General features: G+C 40.6%; 7 protein-coding genes across 7 annotated transcripts; 4 read left to right on the top strand and 3 right to left on the bottom strand. All coding sequences in view use genetic code 12, as the record gives it.

Annotated features, from left to right (window-relative positions):
* Window positions 1-1014: 1014 nt before the first annotated feature.
* On the top strand, window positions 1015-3012 carry ILV2 (acetolactate synthase; the record flags this gene model as incomplete). The annotated part of the gene is made up of 1 exon (XM_001384577.1): window positions 1015-3012. One exon carries the CDS (start codon window positions 1015-1017, stop codon window positions 3010-3012), a length of 1998 nt encoding a protein of 665 aa, XP_001384614.2.
* Window positions 3013-4216: 1204 nt separating this feature from the next.
* Window positions 4217-5113, bottom strand: PET9 (ADP/ATP carrier protein; the record flags this gene model as incomplete). Its single annotated transcript, XM_001384227.1, has 1 exon — window positions 4217-5113. One exon carries the CDS (start codon window positions 5111-5113, stop codon window positions 4217-4219), a length of 897 nt encoding a protein of 298 aa, XP_001384264.1.
* A 474-nt stretch (window positions 5114-5587) lies between these two features.
* On the bottom strand, window positions 5588-8848 carry PICST_31755 (zinc finger transcription factor; the record flags this gene model as incomplete). The annotated part of the gene is made up of 1 exon (XM_001384226.1): window positions 5588-8848. The coding sequence occupies one exon, from the start codon at window positions 8846-8848 to the stop codon at window positions 5588-5590; it is 3261 nt and encodes a 1086-aa protein (XP_001384263.2).
* A 2680-nt stretch (window positions 8849-11528) lies between these two features.
* On the bottom strand, window positions 11529-14735 carry PICST_44822 (predicted protein; the record flags this gene model as incomplete). The annotated part of the gene is made up of 1 exon (XM_001384225.1): window positions 11529-14735. One exon carries the CDS (start codon window positions 14733-14735, stop codon window positions 11529-11531), a length of 3207 nt encoding a protein of 1068 aa, XP_001384262.2.
* Window positions 14736-14977: 242 nt separating this feature from the next.
* PICST_89296 (mitochondrial 54S ribosomal protein YmL33) lies at window positions 14978-15548 on the top strand (the record flags this gene model as incomplete). The annotated part of the gene is made up of 1 exon (XM_001384576.1): window positions 14978-15548. One exon carries the CDS (start codon window positions 14978-14980, stop codon window positions 15266-15268), a length of 291 nt encoding a protein of 96 aa, XP_001384613.2.
* Window positions 15549-16231: 683 nt separating this feature from the next.
* Window positions 16232-16432, top strand: PICST_45936 (predicted protein; the record flags this gene model as incomplete). Its single annotated transcript, XM_001384575.1, has 1 exon — window positions 16232-16432. The coding sequence occupies one exon, from the start codon at window positions 16232-16234 to the stop codon at window positions 16430-16432; it is 201 nt and encodes a 66-aa protein (XP_001384612.1).
* Window positions 16433-17261: 829 nt separating this feature from the next.
* PICST_31752 (predicted protein) lies at window positions 17262-18197 on the top strand (the record flags this gene model as incomplete). The annotated part of the gene is made up of 1 exon (XM_001384574.1): window positions 17262-18197. The coding sequence occupies one exon, from the start codon at window positions 17262-17264 to the stop codon at window positions 18195-18197; it is 936 nt and encodes a 311-aa protein (XP_001384611.2).
* Between the last annotated feature and the right edge of the window lie 48 nt (window positions 18198-18245).

Raw genomic sequence — 18245 nt, 5'->3', positions numbered from 1 at the left:
ACTCGAATGCAACGTAAGGCCGTATTCATAACACATATAGCAGGATTCATGAAGACTACAACTTCATTTAACAACTACATAGCAGACCATACACATATCCAGCAACAATTTCTTCAAGGTGAACATCCTGGTTCAAGATGAACATCCTGGTTCGTACTTCTTCCGTATGCCACTCTCATATCTCAGGCAAAGCCATACTAATCTGCAAATATACGAAATTACAAGTGAACAAGATGTGTCCTACAGTAATTACACATCGCTTCCCCGGTAACTGTATCTACTCCAAGCTTCGGCCCTTTCCATACTTCGTAGATTCACGAATGCTGACTTGCTCGGAACTCCCTTTGTATGGTCGGAAGTCGCTGCACGGCTGGAAGAAAACCGCAGATTCTAGTTAGCAGATTTTTCAAATCGTAGAAAGATACAATTTTGAAGCAGAGGCTCTGACAAATTGAAAAGTCACAGTCAGAAACTCCATCATCGTAAGATCACAGCACCACCTACTGTATACCATTATGAAGTCACCGGCACGACAGCACCTCCATATATAAAATTTATCTCGTCACTATCTTGTCACGTGACGTTATAATCTCCTCTCAGATCTCTCACTCGGCTCCCTCCTAAATCGTTCCCTGCATATCGCCCCACTTTGATCATTTCTCTTCTCCGTTCGAGCGGGCATTTCGCTCCATCCGTATGCACTCCTTTCCGTTAACGCTCTCCTCAGTGAAAAATTCCTGGGTGAAAAATCTTGACTCATCCTCCATATTTCAGTTCAAATAACAACTGTTGATCTCTACGGTATTTCTTTTACGTGGTTTTTTCTTCCAGCTCCACTCCTATTGCTGACTTCAGGCTCGATCCACGTCGTCTATCCAGCTCAGAAAGCTCCTACGGGCCCCACATCTCCATATTCCTTGTCTATCGTCAATTTTTCAGATTTTATCACTGAGTCACAAGCCAATTTTTCACTTCATGATGATGTCCAAAAACCTCAGAAGCGTGCAAAAATCCATGGCCAGAGCTGCACTTTCAAGGAGCTCCGGTTCCCGATACGCCATCAGAGCCCTCTCTAACACCAAATTGCACAACGCTACCATGTCAGCTACTTCCAGACCTACTCCTCTGCCAGCATTCAATGCTGCAGACATCAGACAGCCACAATCTTACCCTACCCAGCGCAAAAAGAACGACTTTGTCATGGACGACTCCTTCATCGGGCTTACTGGAGGTGAAATCTTCCACGAAATGATGCTCAGGCACAACGTCGATACCGTTTTCGGCTACGCTGGTGGTGCCATCTTGCCAGTCTTCGATGCCATCTACAACTCAGACAAGTTCAAATTTGTTCTTCCCAGACACGAGCAGGGTGCTGGCCATATGGCTGAAGGTTACGCCCGTGCCACCGGCAAGCCTGGTGTTGTCCTTGTGACTTCTGGACCGGGTGCTACCAACGTCATCACGCCATTGGCTGATGCTCTCATGGACGGTGTTCCATTGGTTGTATTCACAGGTCAAGTACCTACCACTGCCATTGGTACTGATGCCTTCCAGGAAGCCGATGTCGTTGGTATCTCGCGTAGTTGTACCAAATGGAACGTTATGGTCAAGAATGTTGCTGAGTTGCCCAGAAGAATCAACGAGGCCTTCGAGATTGCTACTTCTGGAAGACCAGGTCCTGTCTTGGTCGATTTGCCAAAGGACGTTACTGCTGCTATCTTGAGAGAAGCCATTCCCATCAACTCGACCTTACCTTCTAATGCTCTTCAGCAGATTACTAAGGAGGCCCAAAACGAGTTCACCATGGGTGCCATTGCTCGTTCGGCCAACTTGTTGAACGTAGCCAAGAAGCCAATCATCTACGCCGGTGCCGGTGTTCTCAACCACGAGGATGGTCCCAAGTTGTTGAAGGAGTTGTCTGACAAGGCCAACATTCCCGTCACGACCACCTTACAAGGTCTTGGAGCCTTTGACCAAAGAGACCCTAAGTCCTTGGACATGTTGGGAATGCACGGACACGCTGCTGCCAACACTGCCATGCAAGATGCCGATTGTATAATTGCTCTTGGTGCCAGATTTGACGACAGAGTCACTGGTAATATCAACAAGTTCGCCCCAGAAGCTAAACTCGCTGCTTCGGAAGGCAGAGGTGGTATCATCCACTTTGAAATTTCTCCCAAGAACATCAACAAGGTCGTAGAAGCCACAGAAGCTGTGGAAGGAGACCTCACTGCTAACTTGCGTTCTTTCATTCCATTGGTTAAGCCTGTGGCTGAAAGACCACAATGGTTGGGTAAAATCAACGAATGGAAAGAGAAGTACCCATATGCCTACCAGCTTGAGACTCCAGGCTCTTTAATCAAGCCCCAGACCTTGATCAAAGAAATCTCTGAACAGTCTTCTACTTACAACAAGGAAGTCATCGTCACCACCGGTGTCGGCCAGCATCAGATGTGGGCAGCCCAACATTTCACATGGACCAAACCTAGAACCATGATCACATCTGGTGGTTTGGGAACCATGGGTTATGGATTGCCTGCTGCCATTGGTGCCCAAATCGGTAAACCCGATGCCATTGTCATCGATATTGATGGAGATGCCTCGTTCAACATGACTCTTACCGAATTGTCTTCAGCTGTGCAAGCTGGAGCTCCGGTCAAGGTCTGTGTCTTGAACAACGAAGAACAGGGTATGGTGACACAATGGCAGTCTCTTTTCTACGAACACAGATACTCTCACACCCACCAAAGCAACCCAGACTTCATGAAGTTGGCTGATGCCATGGGAGTGCAAGGAATCAGAATTTCCACACAGGAAGAGTTAAAGAGCGGAGTGAAAGCCTTCTTGGATGCTAAGGGCCCTGTTTTGTTGGAAGTCATTGTCGAAAAGAAGGTGCCAGTCTTGCCTATGGTGCCAGCTGGAAGTGCATTAGACGACTTCATCCTCTGGGACGCTGAAACCGAAAAACAGCAAAAGGAATTGAGAAATGAAAGAACTGGTGGAAAGCATTAAGCACCTCACTGAACAGGTTTCACCTAAGAAAGAGTGTACAACTACGAGTATATTGTACTACTTCATGACTTATTCTACTACTCATGACATCTTAATTCACGAATCTGGTTGCTTTTTGCCTTTTGTATGGAACGCACACCGCCTGAGGTGTCTAAGTATTTATTGACTTCAATTCTACTAAAAGTCGTTTGGCCCATGTTTGCTTTTCCACTGAACTTCATCATTTACATACATCTTGGTTTTTAAAATTAGTATATAGTCTTATGAAGGCCGTTTTGAACAAAAGCGTATCTAGAAATGTAGGCTTTCAGTAGAAAGAAGAGTACAGACAGAATTGCAAAAAAGAAGTTATAAAATGATTCAAGAAAAAAATAAGCCCGATGCGGGGGTCGAACCCGCAACCTTTTGATGTCTAACTTAAGAGTCAAACGCTCTACCGATTGAGCTAACCAGGCTTCTTGGTTGAATGAAAAGTGTGAACGAAAAATACACAATTATTAAGTCACGTTTTGGATCACGTGACCTCCATTTCTTAAGATATATAGCCAAAAATTTTCACCCTTTGGGTTTCCTCTTGGTTGGCCCATGCTACATTGGGTGATAATGGCCTTTATCTCTAGTTTATAGCTGTTTATATGGGTTAGTATGTTCAATGTATGCCACTACGTTAAAAAAAGAGTCAAAAGAAATCGGAAAATACATGAGATCAAATGTCTGTAGTGTTTTAAACTGAAATCTGGAAGACCAGTTTAAAACTTCCCTATCAAATGAATATCCTTAAATGTTTTCAGACTTTCTTACGAATGTGTTGCTGAACTGTTTTAAATTAAAAATTAAGAATACTTTTTTACTTTTGCATTCATAACTTTCTTTGAGAAACACATTGGATTCGGGAAAAACTGTGATAACACGCTTTCAGAGTCGATTCTCTTCCTACAAAGTGGAAATTAAATTATAGTGTTTTGATTTGAATAATTAATCTTGTAATGGTTGACGTTGATATTCTGAATATCTATATTCCTGTTGCAAGAAGTGTGGTGATTTTGTGGTATTTGAATTTTCAAAATTTCGCAGCCATTTTCAAGATTGCATAACTAGATGTAAGTCTACGGAAAGAGCCATCAAGAAAAAAAAAAACATGTGATTACTAGATATTACTTAAGTAAGATTCTATGTGTCTCTCAAGATCTTTATATTCTCTACTCTAAAACTTCTTTCCAAAAAGGATCATTTGGAATTGATCGTACATCGAAATGACTCCAGCACCAGCTACACCTCTCAAGATGTTGGCACCACAACCCTTGAATAAAGACGAAAAGCCTTCTTTAGCAATAATCTGTTGGAAACAATCCAACGTTCCCTTATATTTGACAGCTTGTCCAGACGTCATCATCATTCTTCTTCTGACAGTGTCCAATGGGTAAGAGGCAGTGGAAGCACCAGTGGTGACAGCCCAACCTAACAAAAAAGAGGCCAAGAAGTTACCTTCCAATGGCCCAATCAAGACAACAGGTTTGAGGGAATCGTAAAGACCAAAGTAAAGACCTCTGTAGACAATAATACCAGCAATTGAAGGTACAAAGCCTCTGTACAACCCAGCAATTCCATCTGTAGCTAAAGTCTGCTTGTAGACATCTACTAAACCTTTGTACTGTCTCTCACCAGCCCCTGTAGCAGATTTGGCGTCGTTTGCCAATCTGGTCCTTGCATAATCCAATGAATAGACAAACACCTGAGATGTTGCACCTGCCATTGCACCAGAAGCCAAATTACCAGCAAACCATGGCCAATAACCTTCTTCCTTCTTGAAACCAAACATCTTCTTGTAACGGTCTTTGAAAGCAAAGTTCAACGCTTGAGTAGGGAAGTACCTGATGACATTAGCAGTATTTCCTCTCCAGAAGGACCCAATACCTTCCTCAGATGCTGTTCTGCTAAAACACTCGATAATCCCATTATATTTTCTGGCCAAACGACCTTGCTTGATCATCTCATCCTGGTTCTGGATCAACAACTTGACTCTCTCAATGGGAGCAGCAGCCGTCTTAGACACTGCGGCGGACACTCCACCCATCATGAAGTCAACGAAGAACGAATCCATTGTTTCTATTTTAATTGAATATATTAATTTATAGTCTAAAAGAATAGTACACTACTTTATCTTGCAAGCATTTTCGCTGATTCACTCATATATATACCCGGCTCAATACTGTTCCATACAAAATTTCGCAACAATAATGGAGCTCCTATGTCCAATAGAAAAGTTCCTAAAGGATATAATGGATTCAGCTCCCCTTTGGAAGTCTATGTCCGAAAGCAGCTGAATACATCATGAACCTGGATACGGAATAAAGTCCGAACTCTACGGGACTCAATTTCATATTTTTCGCCGTTTTAGCCGAAGCCAGTTAAACCTTATCTATTTTTGCTGTGTTCCAGAAGGTAGTGAAGGAACAAAAAGTGGAAATCTTAATACTCGGCCTCTTTGTCCGATCACACTAGAACCACGACTACGCTGTTGCAAAATACAAAATGCATTTCTAAGTAATTTACAATAATAAATACGGATAACCTATTAGTGCCCTGAACCATTGTATCCGTTTGTGTTCGAATTGGACGACGAATGAATCCAATTGGGATTCAGAGATGGTCCAGGATACTTATTGCTACCCTGAGATCCGTGCCGCAAGTTCATTAAGTCATTTATGACTAGTTTCTCTTTCTTGGCTAGCTCATAATCTTGAGGAGTATGCGATTGCGATTTCGCTTGGTTGCTGTAGTCATTGTCTGAAAGGAGAAAATCGAACTTAGACATAGATGGGATCTTGTTGAATGAGCCCAAACCTGGCGAACCAGCACTAGGAGAATTGGCATAGAAGTTGTTGATAACAGGCGGAGGCAATATTGGAGGCCCTGTTGGCTTTGACAAAGATGAACGATTGCTGTCGATGTGAGGATGGACATGAAGCTGAGATGGCTGCTCGACATGATGATGGTGAGTGACTTGACTTGGTTCCGGAACACTTGAAGAGTTCTTCCCAATAAGTTTGTTCAAGATATCGTTACTTTTGTATTTTACGAATTTGAGAATCTTCAAGTATTTCAAATCTTCGTCCATCTCTTCATCATCCCAGTCAATGCTTTGATATGCATTGCTTGCTTCGTCATCATCGTCAAAATCGCTATCGGCTTGGTCCTTCAAGATTTCATCACGCAACTGATCATTCATAAGTTTTTCGAAGAGTTTATCTTCCTTCACCTTCTTGGGGTCCTTTCTATTGACTCCGACCTTGTAGTTGATGAAAATCTTGATGAACAATTCAACACTTTCGTTTAACAAAGGAATGGAGTCGCTGATCAAATCAAAATCATTACGTTTGAAGAACTTCAATTGACAAATTAAAAGAAACAACAATTGTAAGATCATAGATTTCTTAAAGTTGATAATGGTCATAGATAAACCATTCAACATATAGTTGAATGGCGAAGGTGGAATTTCTTTGGTAATTCTCTTAGCGATATTGTGTCTATCGGAACCATTAGTCTTTCTTCTTTTCACAGAAAAATCATTAATGACAAAGCCATCTTCATCTACATCGAGACCTAAACTTTCCATGACAATATTGGACGAAGAAGGTGTCGGATCAATCGTTTTCTCATTGGACTTGTTTATGTGATCGAATATAAACAAGAAGTAATGCAATACCTCCCGAGATATATGAGAAATCTCGATATAATATGGATAAGTTAATTCCTTGTCAACAATGAAGTTAAGATAATTCATGGATCTAATCAATATGTAGTGGAAGTTCAACTGAATTTTTATCAACTGAGAAGCAGTATAGATATCCGGGATCCCAGTAGAATAGTAATTGAGTAAACCTTCATGGGTGATACCTGATGATAACTTCCCGGTTCTTAATTCATGAAAGAGATCATTGGAAGAAATGTTGGAAATGTTAGGTAAGCCCATTTCATCTGCCAAGGGCAATAAGTTGATGGTCTTGGTTTTCAACGAATTTCTCCAGTTGGACAAATTCTTGTCAATAGTTAAGAATTGAGCATAGTTATAGTTCAAGTTACCATCATTGCCTTCACCATCATCTTCTTTAAGGATCCAATCAAGATGCTTGGTATGATGCTGGTGGTTTGGATCTTTTTTCTTCTTCTTATTTTTAAGATATTCGTAATAGTTAGGCGCAAACGACGAGGGAATGATAATATTCATCAAGTTCAAGAACTCGATACTTGGCTTCAACAAAGTGTTGAACAAGTCATCACTGTTGTCGAGCAAGGTACTCAATTTTTCTGGTGTCAATTGAAAATACTTGTCGATAGTAACAGGATTAATAACAGTGGTATTCAAGCTAGGCTTGAAGCCAAACTTTAAATTGAAGCACTTTAACAAGACCTTGAACACCCAGAATGTTTTCACTCTGTTCCTTCTCTGAAGTGTGTTAAGCGACAAGTCGTCGAAGAACAAGTTTTTGGAATTAAGGTTGATACCAAGGATCCCAATAAATGAATTAATTAGGGACGACAAAATCAAGGACTTCTCCTTGTTGTTGGTCAAGAGGGAGTAATACAAGAATAATAAATAGGTTTGTAGTTGGTTAACAGATACATGGAATACATTGAAATAGGGGAGGAAATCGTACAAGGACTTGATAATATTGGGCGAGTTATCTTTAGGAGACTTTTTGTGGAAGGTATAATTTGGGTCTGAATGGTTCAACAACAAGTTCAAATTGATGGTAGGGTTGTTCATGTAGATCATGGCATATATCTGGATGATGATCATGAGGTACTGGTTCACAATGTGGTAGTCATTGCTGTTGGAGAGATTGAACCCGTTGATAGTCGAATCATCATAGGTGAAGATGAAGGGATACATCGTGTGAAAAGCATCGTACGATTCCATGAACTGTTTGTAGTCAAAGATGGGTAAGAAGATGTTGTAGTTGAGAAAGAACTGAATGATCTGATTGTCCAACTCCTTTTTGTTGTTGAACAACTTTTTGAAGTTATTGATTAGCTTGATGAACAAGTCGTAGATATCTGTAGGCAACTGGTTGTTGACCAAGCTGAACTCGTTGACGTTGCTGTTTCCCGTTAATGGGTTGTAGATCACATCCAAATCTTTGTTATGGAACTGGTTGTAGTTATGGTACGAAGGATGGTACAAGTAGCTGTTTGGATCGTTTAGCAAGTAGTTATGTGAATTGGTGATCTTGAGAAATGGGAGATTTAAGTTGATGAGCAAATGGTTGAACTGCGACTCGAAGTTGAGATTATCGTTTCCGATAATTATACCCTTGTTGTCTAGGTTGAAGATCTGGTCAATAGGGTTGTTGATTTGCACCGTCTGGTTGGTGGTGGTCAATAGCACCTTGTCATCAGAAGAGTTAGGATTATGAACGTTAGAAGTTGAAGGAGTAAATGTGTTATTAGGTGTATTCGCTACAGAGGTGTCGTTCACACTGAGACTGTTAACAGCCCCTCCAGCTCCAACTTCAGAGTTACCAGCGTCATCTACTATGCCATACTTGGCCTTCAAATCGATCATCTCTTGCTCCAACTCTTTAAGTTTCTTCTCCAAGTTTTCTGTATACCCTTTGGGAAACGCTCTTCTGGTGAGTTTGTCGCTTGTCCTACACTCAAACCCAATCTTGTTGCAGTTGTGACACGGATAGAGACCGTCACATTTGATCTTCTTGATACGACACCGGTCACAAGCCTGTGACACTCTCGTCCCCGTGTTGGTTGAGATCAACTTGAGGTTGGACGCTGATTTGTCCTTGATTTCTTTTTCGTTTTCCGTCTTGACTTTGACCATCGTAAATTCAGATAAAATATAGTACAAGAAAAGCAAAATAATACAATGTGTAAATAGAACAGTACACTAGCAGTATATGACGAAAGAAATGAACCAAACTGAAACTTCTCAGTCAGATATTTCAATATCACAGAGTCAACAAAAACGAACTGAAAACTAATATGACTTCCTGAAAATCTGGGGTAAGGATCTAGTAGCTATATCCGACACAGAAATTTTTCGCTCTGAGCAACAGCCGTAATATGCTATCGACGACAACAGAATACTGGTAGTTACAAAGAGAACACAAGTATACAATTTCAAAAGTTTCGAAACTCCAGGTCTATAAGAAAAATACCAGGAGTGCACAATCGAGAATTTGCACTAAAACTGGTATACTCGAGGAACCTCGACTCGGATCCGAAAACACAGCTGGAAAGGAACGCTCGGGATCTCGTCGTTGTGGATTCGATTCCTGTTTGGGAATTAAGAAAATACTATTCCTGTGGCACACACCCCACTAACTTTCGACTTTCTATATGGTCTAACTGCGAAAATGAGCTGTATCTGGTGGGCCAGTGGCTGAGAATGGTTCATGTTTAAATATTCATAATTCGGATGACCGGGGAAGCTCGAGGTTCCCCAGAATTTCCAAGTGAACTCCTGCACCGGATAGAGGGAAGCTGCGCAACCGTACTGTCATAAGAGCGAGTCTAGGAGTTTGAACTAGCCAGAGAAAAGTGGTATGAACCCAGAAGAAATGTCATATATACGAAAGCAATAGTTTCACCAAGGAAATGTACTCATTTTTGACACGCCTCTTGACTCTTTTCAAGAAGAAATAGGTCCACAATAGAGAATTCTACGCCTCTACTTCAGTACAACGAGTCACGTGACATGAATCACAATCACCTAACCCCAGACATTTTTCACTATCGCCTGATTGTTGGTGTAAGGGATCTGTCTTGACTCTTGACTCATTCTCGTCACTGACATTGCGCCCCGTGACCACCAGAGAACGATAACGTGGACACATACAGTTGTCTATTTTAGGTCTGCAGAGATTTTCCTTGATTTGAAGAGTCTTGCCCGAGGATGAAATGAGAAGCTGGTGTGAAAATTATATAATTAATGTATCGAGCCGGTTGTCTTCTCTGGAGACTGTTCACGCCATTGACATCTCGTGGTTCGGCGTAGAATGCAACCATTCTGTTACTATGGATGAAGCCAGTCCGTTCAATTCAGTCGTTCAATTCTAGGAAAGAGCATCCTGCATTTCTCCGGCCATAGGCTGAAGCTATAGCAGGTAGACAGATTCACGTGCTGCTGGCCCACAAATAAACAAGAAGTGGAATGATTCTGACCCCGAAGAGCTTATGATTTTACGGGAAGTATTTGAGAAAATTGGAGACAGAAAAGGAAGCAAGAGTAGCAGGGAACGTGGTGTAGAGAATAGATCTGTAATTCGTGCTGTGCTAACATCTGAAAATTATGAAGTGGGAGACTTTCAGCCTGTAGAACTTCATACAGAAATATACACAAAATGCCATAATGTACAGCATAGAAGTCCAAAGCGAAGTAGTCGTGTGCCCCACAGCAGTATGGAACAGTTTCTCTGGCAACACTGGCTCACAGCCTTGGAGCATTCCATGGGCTTCTGGTTCCGCCACAGTGACCTCGTCCCTGTGAAATCTACAGGCTAAACTGAAACAAGTGGACGCTACATTTTTTGGTTATCCATGGCAAATCTACAACTGGGAAAAATCTTCAGTCTGGAAGGAAACCACAATTCTAAGAATCTTCAAACGAATTGCTAAAACAAAAATGTTGAATATCCCACTGACAGAATTTCACTTCAGCAAAACTTTCGGAGTACCCTAAAAAATTAAGCTTATCTAAGAAGATGATCTCCTATCTTCTCCTCGAATTGCACCCGTGCCGCAGTAACTAGCACGCGATGTCTCCCCGCAATTGTAAAATACGATATGCACAGCAGACGTCACCCCGATCTACTGGGCGCTATAAATACCCTGAGATTTCTTATCAACTGTTGCGGATTCAGATTTTCACAAGATTTGCTTTTCCTCCAGCTTATTCCAAAAGACCTACTAAATTTCTACAAACTTAACTTGAACTGTTGTGTAACTTTCAATTTATACTTCAGCAAACTATCTCAAAGCACTTTTCGCAATCGATCTGTGCTAAACCTTCAATCTCTACAGTCTATATATTCTAATCCCATGGGCAGACATTACTCCCTTTCGGACCTCTTCTCGAGTGCTCCAGCCGAAGAACCAAAGCAAGATGAATTCATCCCCACGGACGTTTCCACCGAAACTCTCCAAGAAACCGCTCCCAAAGAAGAAGAACCGGCACCTTCTAACCCAGCTCTCTCCAACCTCGTTAGCCAGGAGAGGTACTACCAGTCTTCAGACAACTTGGCTCTTGGCCTCTGAACGACTCTAAAAGGAAATTTAAAATGATAAAACAGGTATTGAAAATCTCAAAAAAAGGATCCACGACACTGTAAGGTTCACGCTGTTAAATTGTCGCTATCGCATTAATGGTAGATATATTCAAACGAAGACACGGTTAATGATAAACGCTTATATATGTATATACGCTTATGTTTAAAATACATGAAAAACACAAACATGCACAGGAGCAAAGTCTCTTCGATTACTCTTCATCGTATTGCTATTCAAAAAAATCTTTGTAAATCCGTGATGTGAATCTTTAGTTTCGCCGGCAGTTGCTTCCAGTCAATTGCAGAAATGTATTCCATGGCTTCTTCACTCATGATCTCATTGGCAAGTTCAAAAATCAAGCTACTTCCTAATTCTCTGGTTCCTTCAAACCTGTGGTTGCAACATATCCACAACAATCTAGCCGTCACCTTCAGCTTCAAGTTTGAGTCAACTTGATCCAGCAATATCAAATAAAGAAAAATTCTCATCACTGCTCCGATTCTGGCTGAGTTCTTGGTGTTGATATGCAAATTGTAGCACTTCACATACAAAGACTCGAATGGGAAATCAGAGGGGAACCTATAGTTACACTCAAAGAGCTTGACAAACACATTGAGTACCAGTACCCAGCCCTTTGACTGCCTGTCCAGTACGCTTGTAGTGGTATTTAGTAATAGTAGCACTTCCTTTAAATCTTGGCATCTATCACCAGACTCCAAGTACTTTAGCAATTGGTGAAAAGATTCGTTAATTACTGAACGGTTAGCAGCTGTAGCTCCAATACTATAACAGACTCCTTTCCAGAAGGAATTCGCCCATGTACTCACCCTTGGGTTTGAGAGGTACACAGTAAACAAACTTGAATAGTATTTTCCGATGTCGTTATTAGCATTCATGGGATGCTGGATATTCATTCCCCGAAGAAATAACTCAAAGGAACTAATTCTGATCTTATCAATCAACTCACCTGACAATCTCAACAATTTTCCCATCAAGATATCTTCTTTTTTCACGAACATGCTGAAGTTCTGCTTGATCACGCCAAGGGTTGCTAATCTAACTTTGGAACCGACGTCTCCCTGGTTCGTTATTGTATAATCATCAAGCAAATGAAGCAAGTTTTCCACCCTAATATCGTCAAAGAATTCTGGAGTGTCGACAAAGAAATCAAGAGAAGAAACCATGTTTGCCCGAATTTCACAGTCGACAGACGTGTCATACACTAATTCGAATATCGTCTCGAACAGAGACTTCAGAAGTGAAGAGTCATGTAAAGTCGTTCTGGACAAAATTAGATTATTGCTCTTGATCAAATCTCTCATCTTTAATGCTATTGAATCTGGGGTAGCATGATGAACCTGGATAACCTCTTTGAATAGAGGTATTAATTCCTCGTGCTTATTCCTGACTCGGGAAATATCGAGTAGGTTTGTCCAGTCCGATTCCTGGAACTTGTAATTACAACCTTCAACTAACTTACTAAGAAGTCTGAGGTAGCCTATAGCCTTTTCGATACTGTCTCTGTGGAAGTCAAAAGAAAACAGACTATTCAACTCTACCAATTTATGCTCAACACGTTTAACATCGATTTTGTCAAGCACTTCACAAGCAGCAGTGAGATTTCCACACTCTATGAATCGTGTTACGAAATCAAATACACCGTAATCAGGAAACAGATCAGAACCAATGATCACATTCTTCTGTTTGCAGGCTAAAACTTTTCTTAGGTAGGTTGCGCTAAGTTTTCTAACCTCATACGACTTAGAATCGTCTGTTGAATTTTGTAATAGTTCACCAATAAATATATTTCTATCAAACTGTTGCTCAAGTAATTGTAGGATGATTTCATAAGACAGACGTATAGTTTTGATACTTTGGCTATTGAATAGCTGAATGAAGGAAACTATACGATTCCCTCGCTCTTCTCCGGACAGATACTGATACAAGATTGAACCAAATCTTCCCACATACTCCTGGAGGACTGCCATTCCACACCTTCTAATTAGAAGTTCTTCATCAAAAACTGATACTTTAACCAAATCTACAAATATTGTTTCCATCATTTTGCTTGCATCTTTAGGTACAAGATTTGCAGGTTTAAGCATTCGACTTATGGCCCAAATAACGAAGCAAGATGTGTCTCGCAATTGAGTTCCAACAACTGATGTAAGACGATATTGTCGAATAAAGAGCGTCTTGTGGACAATGGTAAGCACCACATTTACGAATTCTAGCGGCATCGACTTGTTGAGGGCAATATAGCCTAAGAATAGTAAAATTGTATGGTATTTGGGAATGAAAATATTGTCTGAGTTAATCTCCATTTGAGATGAAAAGGTGTCCATTTGCAAAGGCAATTCTAGTTGCTTAATCAAATGTATTATTAATTGGTGCTGGTAGTTGATTGCTGGATGCGAAAGGCTAAGACTAAGATGGCCGAGTGCCTTCGCCATGGCATATCGATTATTAGTATCAAACTTATTGATAAGTACGTCCATAATATCATGCAACAAGTTATTAATCACTGCTGCTACCATATCATAGTTGTCTCGATGAATATAGAATTTGGATAATTTGCTGAGTATTTTGATTAAATAGGTGATATTGAGGTTGTTGACAGAGTCTGGAGCTTGTCTTAAGGCTAGCAAATCTATACAGACCAATTCGTAAATGAGGGGCAAGTATGGTTCATACAAGTCCGACTCTGGTCTCTTGAGGATCTTATTAATTGTCATTAGGTGACCGAGTTTTACAGATTCGTTATGAAGTTTTCCAGTCTCCTGCCACTCCGGTTCCACTACATCAAGCATGTAGTGTCTGAGAGATATCGGGGTATCTGATCTAGTCACTAGACGTGAAAGCAAGATCAGTGCTACAAGTTGGTTCTTTGAAGCATTTGAATGCAATTTCAAGTTGGTAATGGCCAATTGCAAAACTCTGGCAACCATTTCAGAGTCGATTTCAAGTAGACGAAACGGCACTAGAACCAAGTTTGAGAGCCATATGAGACCAAGAAACTTCTCGTTATCATTCTCAAGCGTGGACACGATATCAATAAGAGTGCCTACAAGGTATAAATCACTGGAGAAGAAATTGGTTACAAACTTGAACCCTCTGATCTTGGACAATTCATAGATGGTTGCACCTATTCCTTTAGTCAAGTCGCTGGAATGGTGCGAATGACGAAATAGCCATAAGAACAACGTTGTTAACTTGTCAATATACTCGGCCAAATGGATATCAAGCAACTTAGGCGAGGGCTCGAACTCATTAATCCACAATTTGAGTCTCTGAAAAGTCACAGTTGAGGCATCTTTCTTATCGTGATCCGTGAGCAGTGAATTTCTGGCGATTTCTACGAGCGAATCTATAGAAGAGCTGATGTCTTTATGGAGACGGTCGTTTCGTTTGAGTATATCTCGTTCAGCCGAGTCGTCCATAGAAGAAGTATATGCTATGGAAAAGTAATACCAAAAATTGAACTGAAAATGGAATTGGAAAGTAGAATTCAATTGCAAAAAATCAATCCCTATATAAGTAAACAAAATATAGGAATATTTCAGTGCAGTCGAAAATTTATCTGCACGCCCACAATCGCCAATATCAAAGAAATTTTTCAGGCTACTTTAGAATATGAGTTTTCTACCACTCCTTCAGTTTACGTCAAGAAAACACCGACAACATGCTGGCGACCAAACAGTTGTTCTACAAGATCACTCAAACCAGGTCTACCATAGGAATGCCTCCTATTACTCGCAAAAACATTGAAGCCTTGGGCTTGAAGAAGAGAAACCAGATAGTCTACCAATCAGTTTCACCATCAACGGCCCACAGGTTGGCCAGAGTCAAGGAATTGGTCAAGGTTGAGTTGGTAAACGAGAATAAGACAGTGCAACAGTTGTCAGCCGAAAGGAAGTTCCAGCCAGGATTCAACTTGGTCAAGGGAGAAATGTTTGCTAAGAAATACGAATAGACAGACTGGAAAAATATGGAAGTGATGTTTTCAGCAGAAAGAAGTAGGCAATGAAGATAAACTAAGAATGAAGAATCGAATAGATCAAAGAAGACCTAGGAGACGTGAAAAACAGAGTATCATCCATATTGAAGTTCTCTTTCGCGTATTCTTTATTCTATAAGGATCAAGACCCTGCCAGTAAGCCCAGAAAGAACGATTCAACCGAGAAGTAACATGGGATACAATGTACCCAATAGAGCTCACTTATACTTGTATATATAATGAACATAATGCATAGATAAATTTGTAGATGCTTAAACTGCTGAAAATTGTTGAAAATTTTGGATTCCGAAAAGATTCAAAATCAAAATCAACATGTATTTTGAACAAAAAACTATGAATTCCATTTCCAGTCCACCCTGAACTCTGTTCTAATAGCATTCTCTGCATAAAGCAACATCTGCCACCACCTTGTATCAGTTTCTAGAACCATATATCTTCATATTACCATATACCATTCTTGAAAAACTAAAGCACGTGACCAAATCCATCCCAAACCACCTTCACTAGTGCATACCATTTCAGCCACCACTTCAACTTTGAATTGCTTTGGTCACCTCTATATGGGTTTTGTAGTCTCTATCTTCCTTTTCCGCTCAATTCACCACATTGTCGCTCTCCTGTTTAGCAACTACCAAATCCCCAGTTGTGATTGGACAGTGATGAGATGCGCACGTGACCTACAGATGCGCCCACGCAAACATTCGATATGGTTAATTTTTCAGAATAATAATAGTGAATGTTCAAATTGAAAAGTAATATAAGGCCATAATTCATTTCCCCAGAGTTTTACCAAATTGTTGCCCTCGTGCATTAGCTTTCTTTCTAAGCAGTGAATTCGTATCAAAGTGATTTCAGCTGGACCGCTCCAAGTGTGTCCCGATTTGTTCAACTGCTATACAAACCTATTCAATTTTCAACATGTTTGGAGCCATCAGAGCTACTCAAAGAAACAGAGTTACCAACTCTTTGTTCAGCTCAACTTTTGCCATCTGCTGCTTGATGGTAGCTGGAAATTCGCTTGTTCCATGCCCTGTTGACTGCGTTCACGGCAACGACTCTATCATTGACGAAAGATATAGACAGAAATTGCCTGAAAAAGCTGTTGGTGACCAGAAATAGACACGAAAATTGCTGTCTATTAGCCACCATTGTGTCTTTTCATAAGGAAGCAACGATCCACGGAAGACTGGCATTGAGACGTTTTTCGCCGTTTTTCTGATTGGTTTGTATTGATTTACATTCCATTTGTCGTTGTTTTCGCTCCTTATTGCATGCATCTTTGTTTTGGATGCCAGACAAATATGCCACGACCGATACGCTCTCATATATTCAAAAAAAAAAACACTATGATTGTCATTTTTGGCTTACTCCAGCCTGCTCAGTCCTTCTCTACATCTTTTTTGATATTTCCAGCGAGATGACTTCATATCTACGGTTACTTATATGGGCCTCTCTGAGATTGGCTCAATCCCTGTACATTAACACACTATACATAGTCTTACCTATCGACGTTTAACGTGAATACATTCATCATTATGTTGACTCTTGTAAAATACCAAAGCCCGCCAATCACGAAGAGGCCATCTGATTAGGACGGCATAGACGGCAACTGAATGTCGTACAAGATTCTTTTCAGCAGAATGTCTCTGTTATGTCTCACGACATTCAACGACTCATGCACAACCAAAATCTGTTGCAATTACACTTCCCAATCGGGATATTTTGTCAACAAATATACCTGCTTGTGGCCATATTAAAAAACCACTGATCCCTAGAAGTGTCCTCTTCTCCCTTTATCTATATATAAACAGAATTTCCTCTTACTTCCCTAGGAACAGTCCGGTGGCTACCCTTGCTTTTCAGATTAAACTGTTGGATCACCATCTCGTACTGGTACCATAATCTCTCACACTTCACAATGTTTGCACCCAATATAATTCAGAATACCATGCTCCAATATCACTTTCCAAGTGCCAGTGAGGTCAGAGTACCCCTGAATTTGCCTCGAGAAGTTCTTCTTAGCAAGAACTTGAAGATCGAAGCGGAGCAAAAACCAAAAGCTCCTCTCTATACGAATACTCCCATAAGCAAAAGCTTCAACACTAACGAACAAGAATACGAAAATCCACTCAACGACATACTACAAGAAAGTAGAAAACTCATAAATGCCTATGTGTTGGCATACCCTGAGACAAAAGAAAGCGAGCAACAACCAGCTCCAAACCCCAAGAAGAACAGATCTCGCAAATCCTCCAGCAAAAAAAAGATTCGTGGAACAAAGAGAACCAGACTGCAAAACGAAAGCTCACTTGAAGAAGTTATACAAGAAAAACAGAACCTGCCCGAGCAAGATAGCTCAGCTTGCAACACTCCAATTCCTAACAAGACTATATATTTTTCACCATCCGGATCTTCGAAGAAAAAGCACCAGAACTTGCTACAATCCACTCCTGTTTCAGTATTGAAAGAAGCTACCTTAAACCTCCAGAAGTCAAATAAAGTCCTCAAGATAGATAAGGCTACACTAGTAACCAAATTGCAAGAAGAAAGCCAAAAGGAAAACTTTTTGGCGGAAGCAACTGCGGATGATTCTGAATACGACGATTTAGCCTGTCACGCCGACAACATCTTAAGAATGGCCGTAGATTCTACTATGTTGGGTTCCTTCAATGGTTCCATATCATCTTCGTTTTCAAATACTTTCGCTAATGATTCTGTATTAGGCATAAAAATGAGAAAGAAGTATCCCGATATTTTGGATGATGATATTGCCGACAAGAGTTTGCTCGAGTTAAGGTCTTCAAGATGGAACACTTTGGACAGAATGAAGGCTTCCAAGATTGAAATTAATGCTGAAGATTTACAAGCTGCCGTTAACGAATAATTTATACACCAACAATATCTAGAACAGGTTCTAGACCTCCACGTTTAT

Source organism: Scheffersomyces stipitis, chromosome 4, assembly GCF_000209165.1.
Source record: "Scheffersomyces stipitis CBS 6054 chromosome 4, complete sequence".
NCBI classification, from domain to species: Eukaryota; Fungi; Ascomycota; class Pichiomycetes; order Serinales; family Debaryomycetaceae; genus Scheffersomyces; species Scheffersomyces stipitis.
The sequence above is the reverse complement of the archived record's forward strand: the minus strand, read 5'-3'. Positions and strand labels throughout refer to the sequence as shown.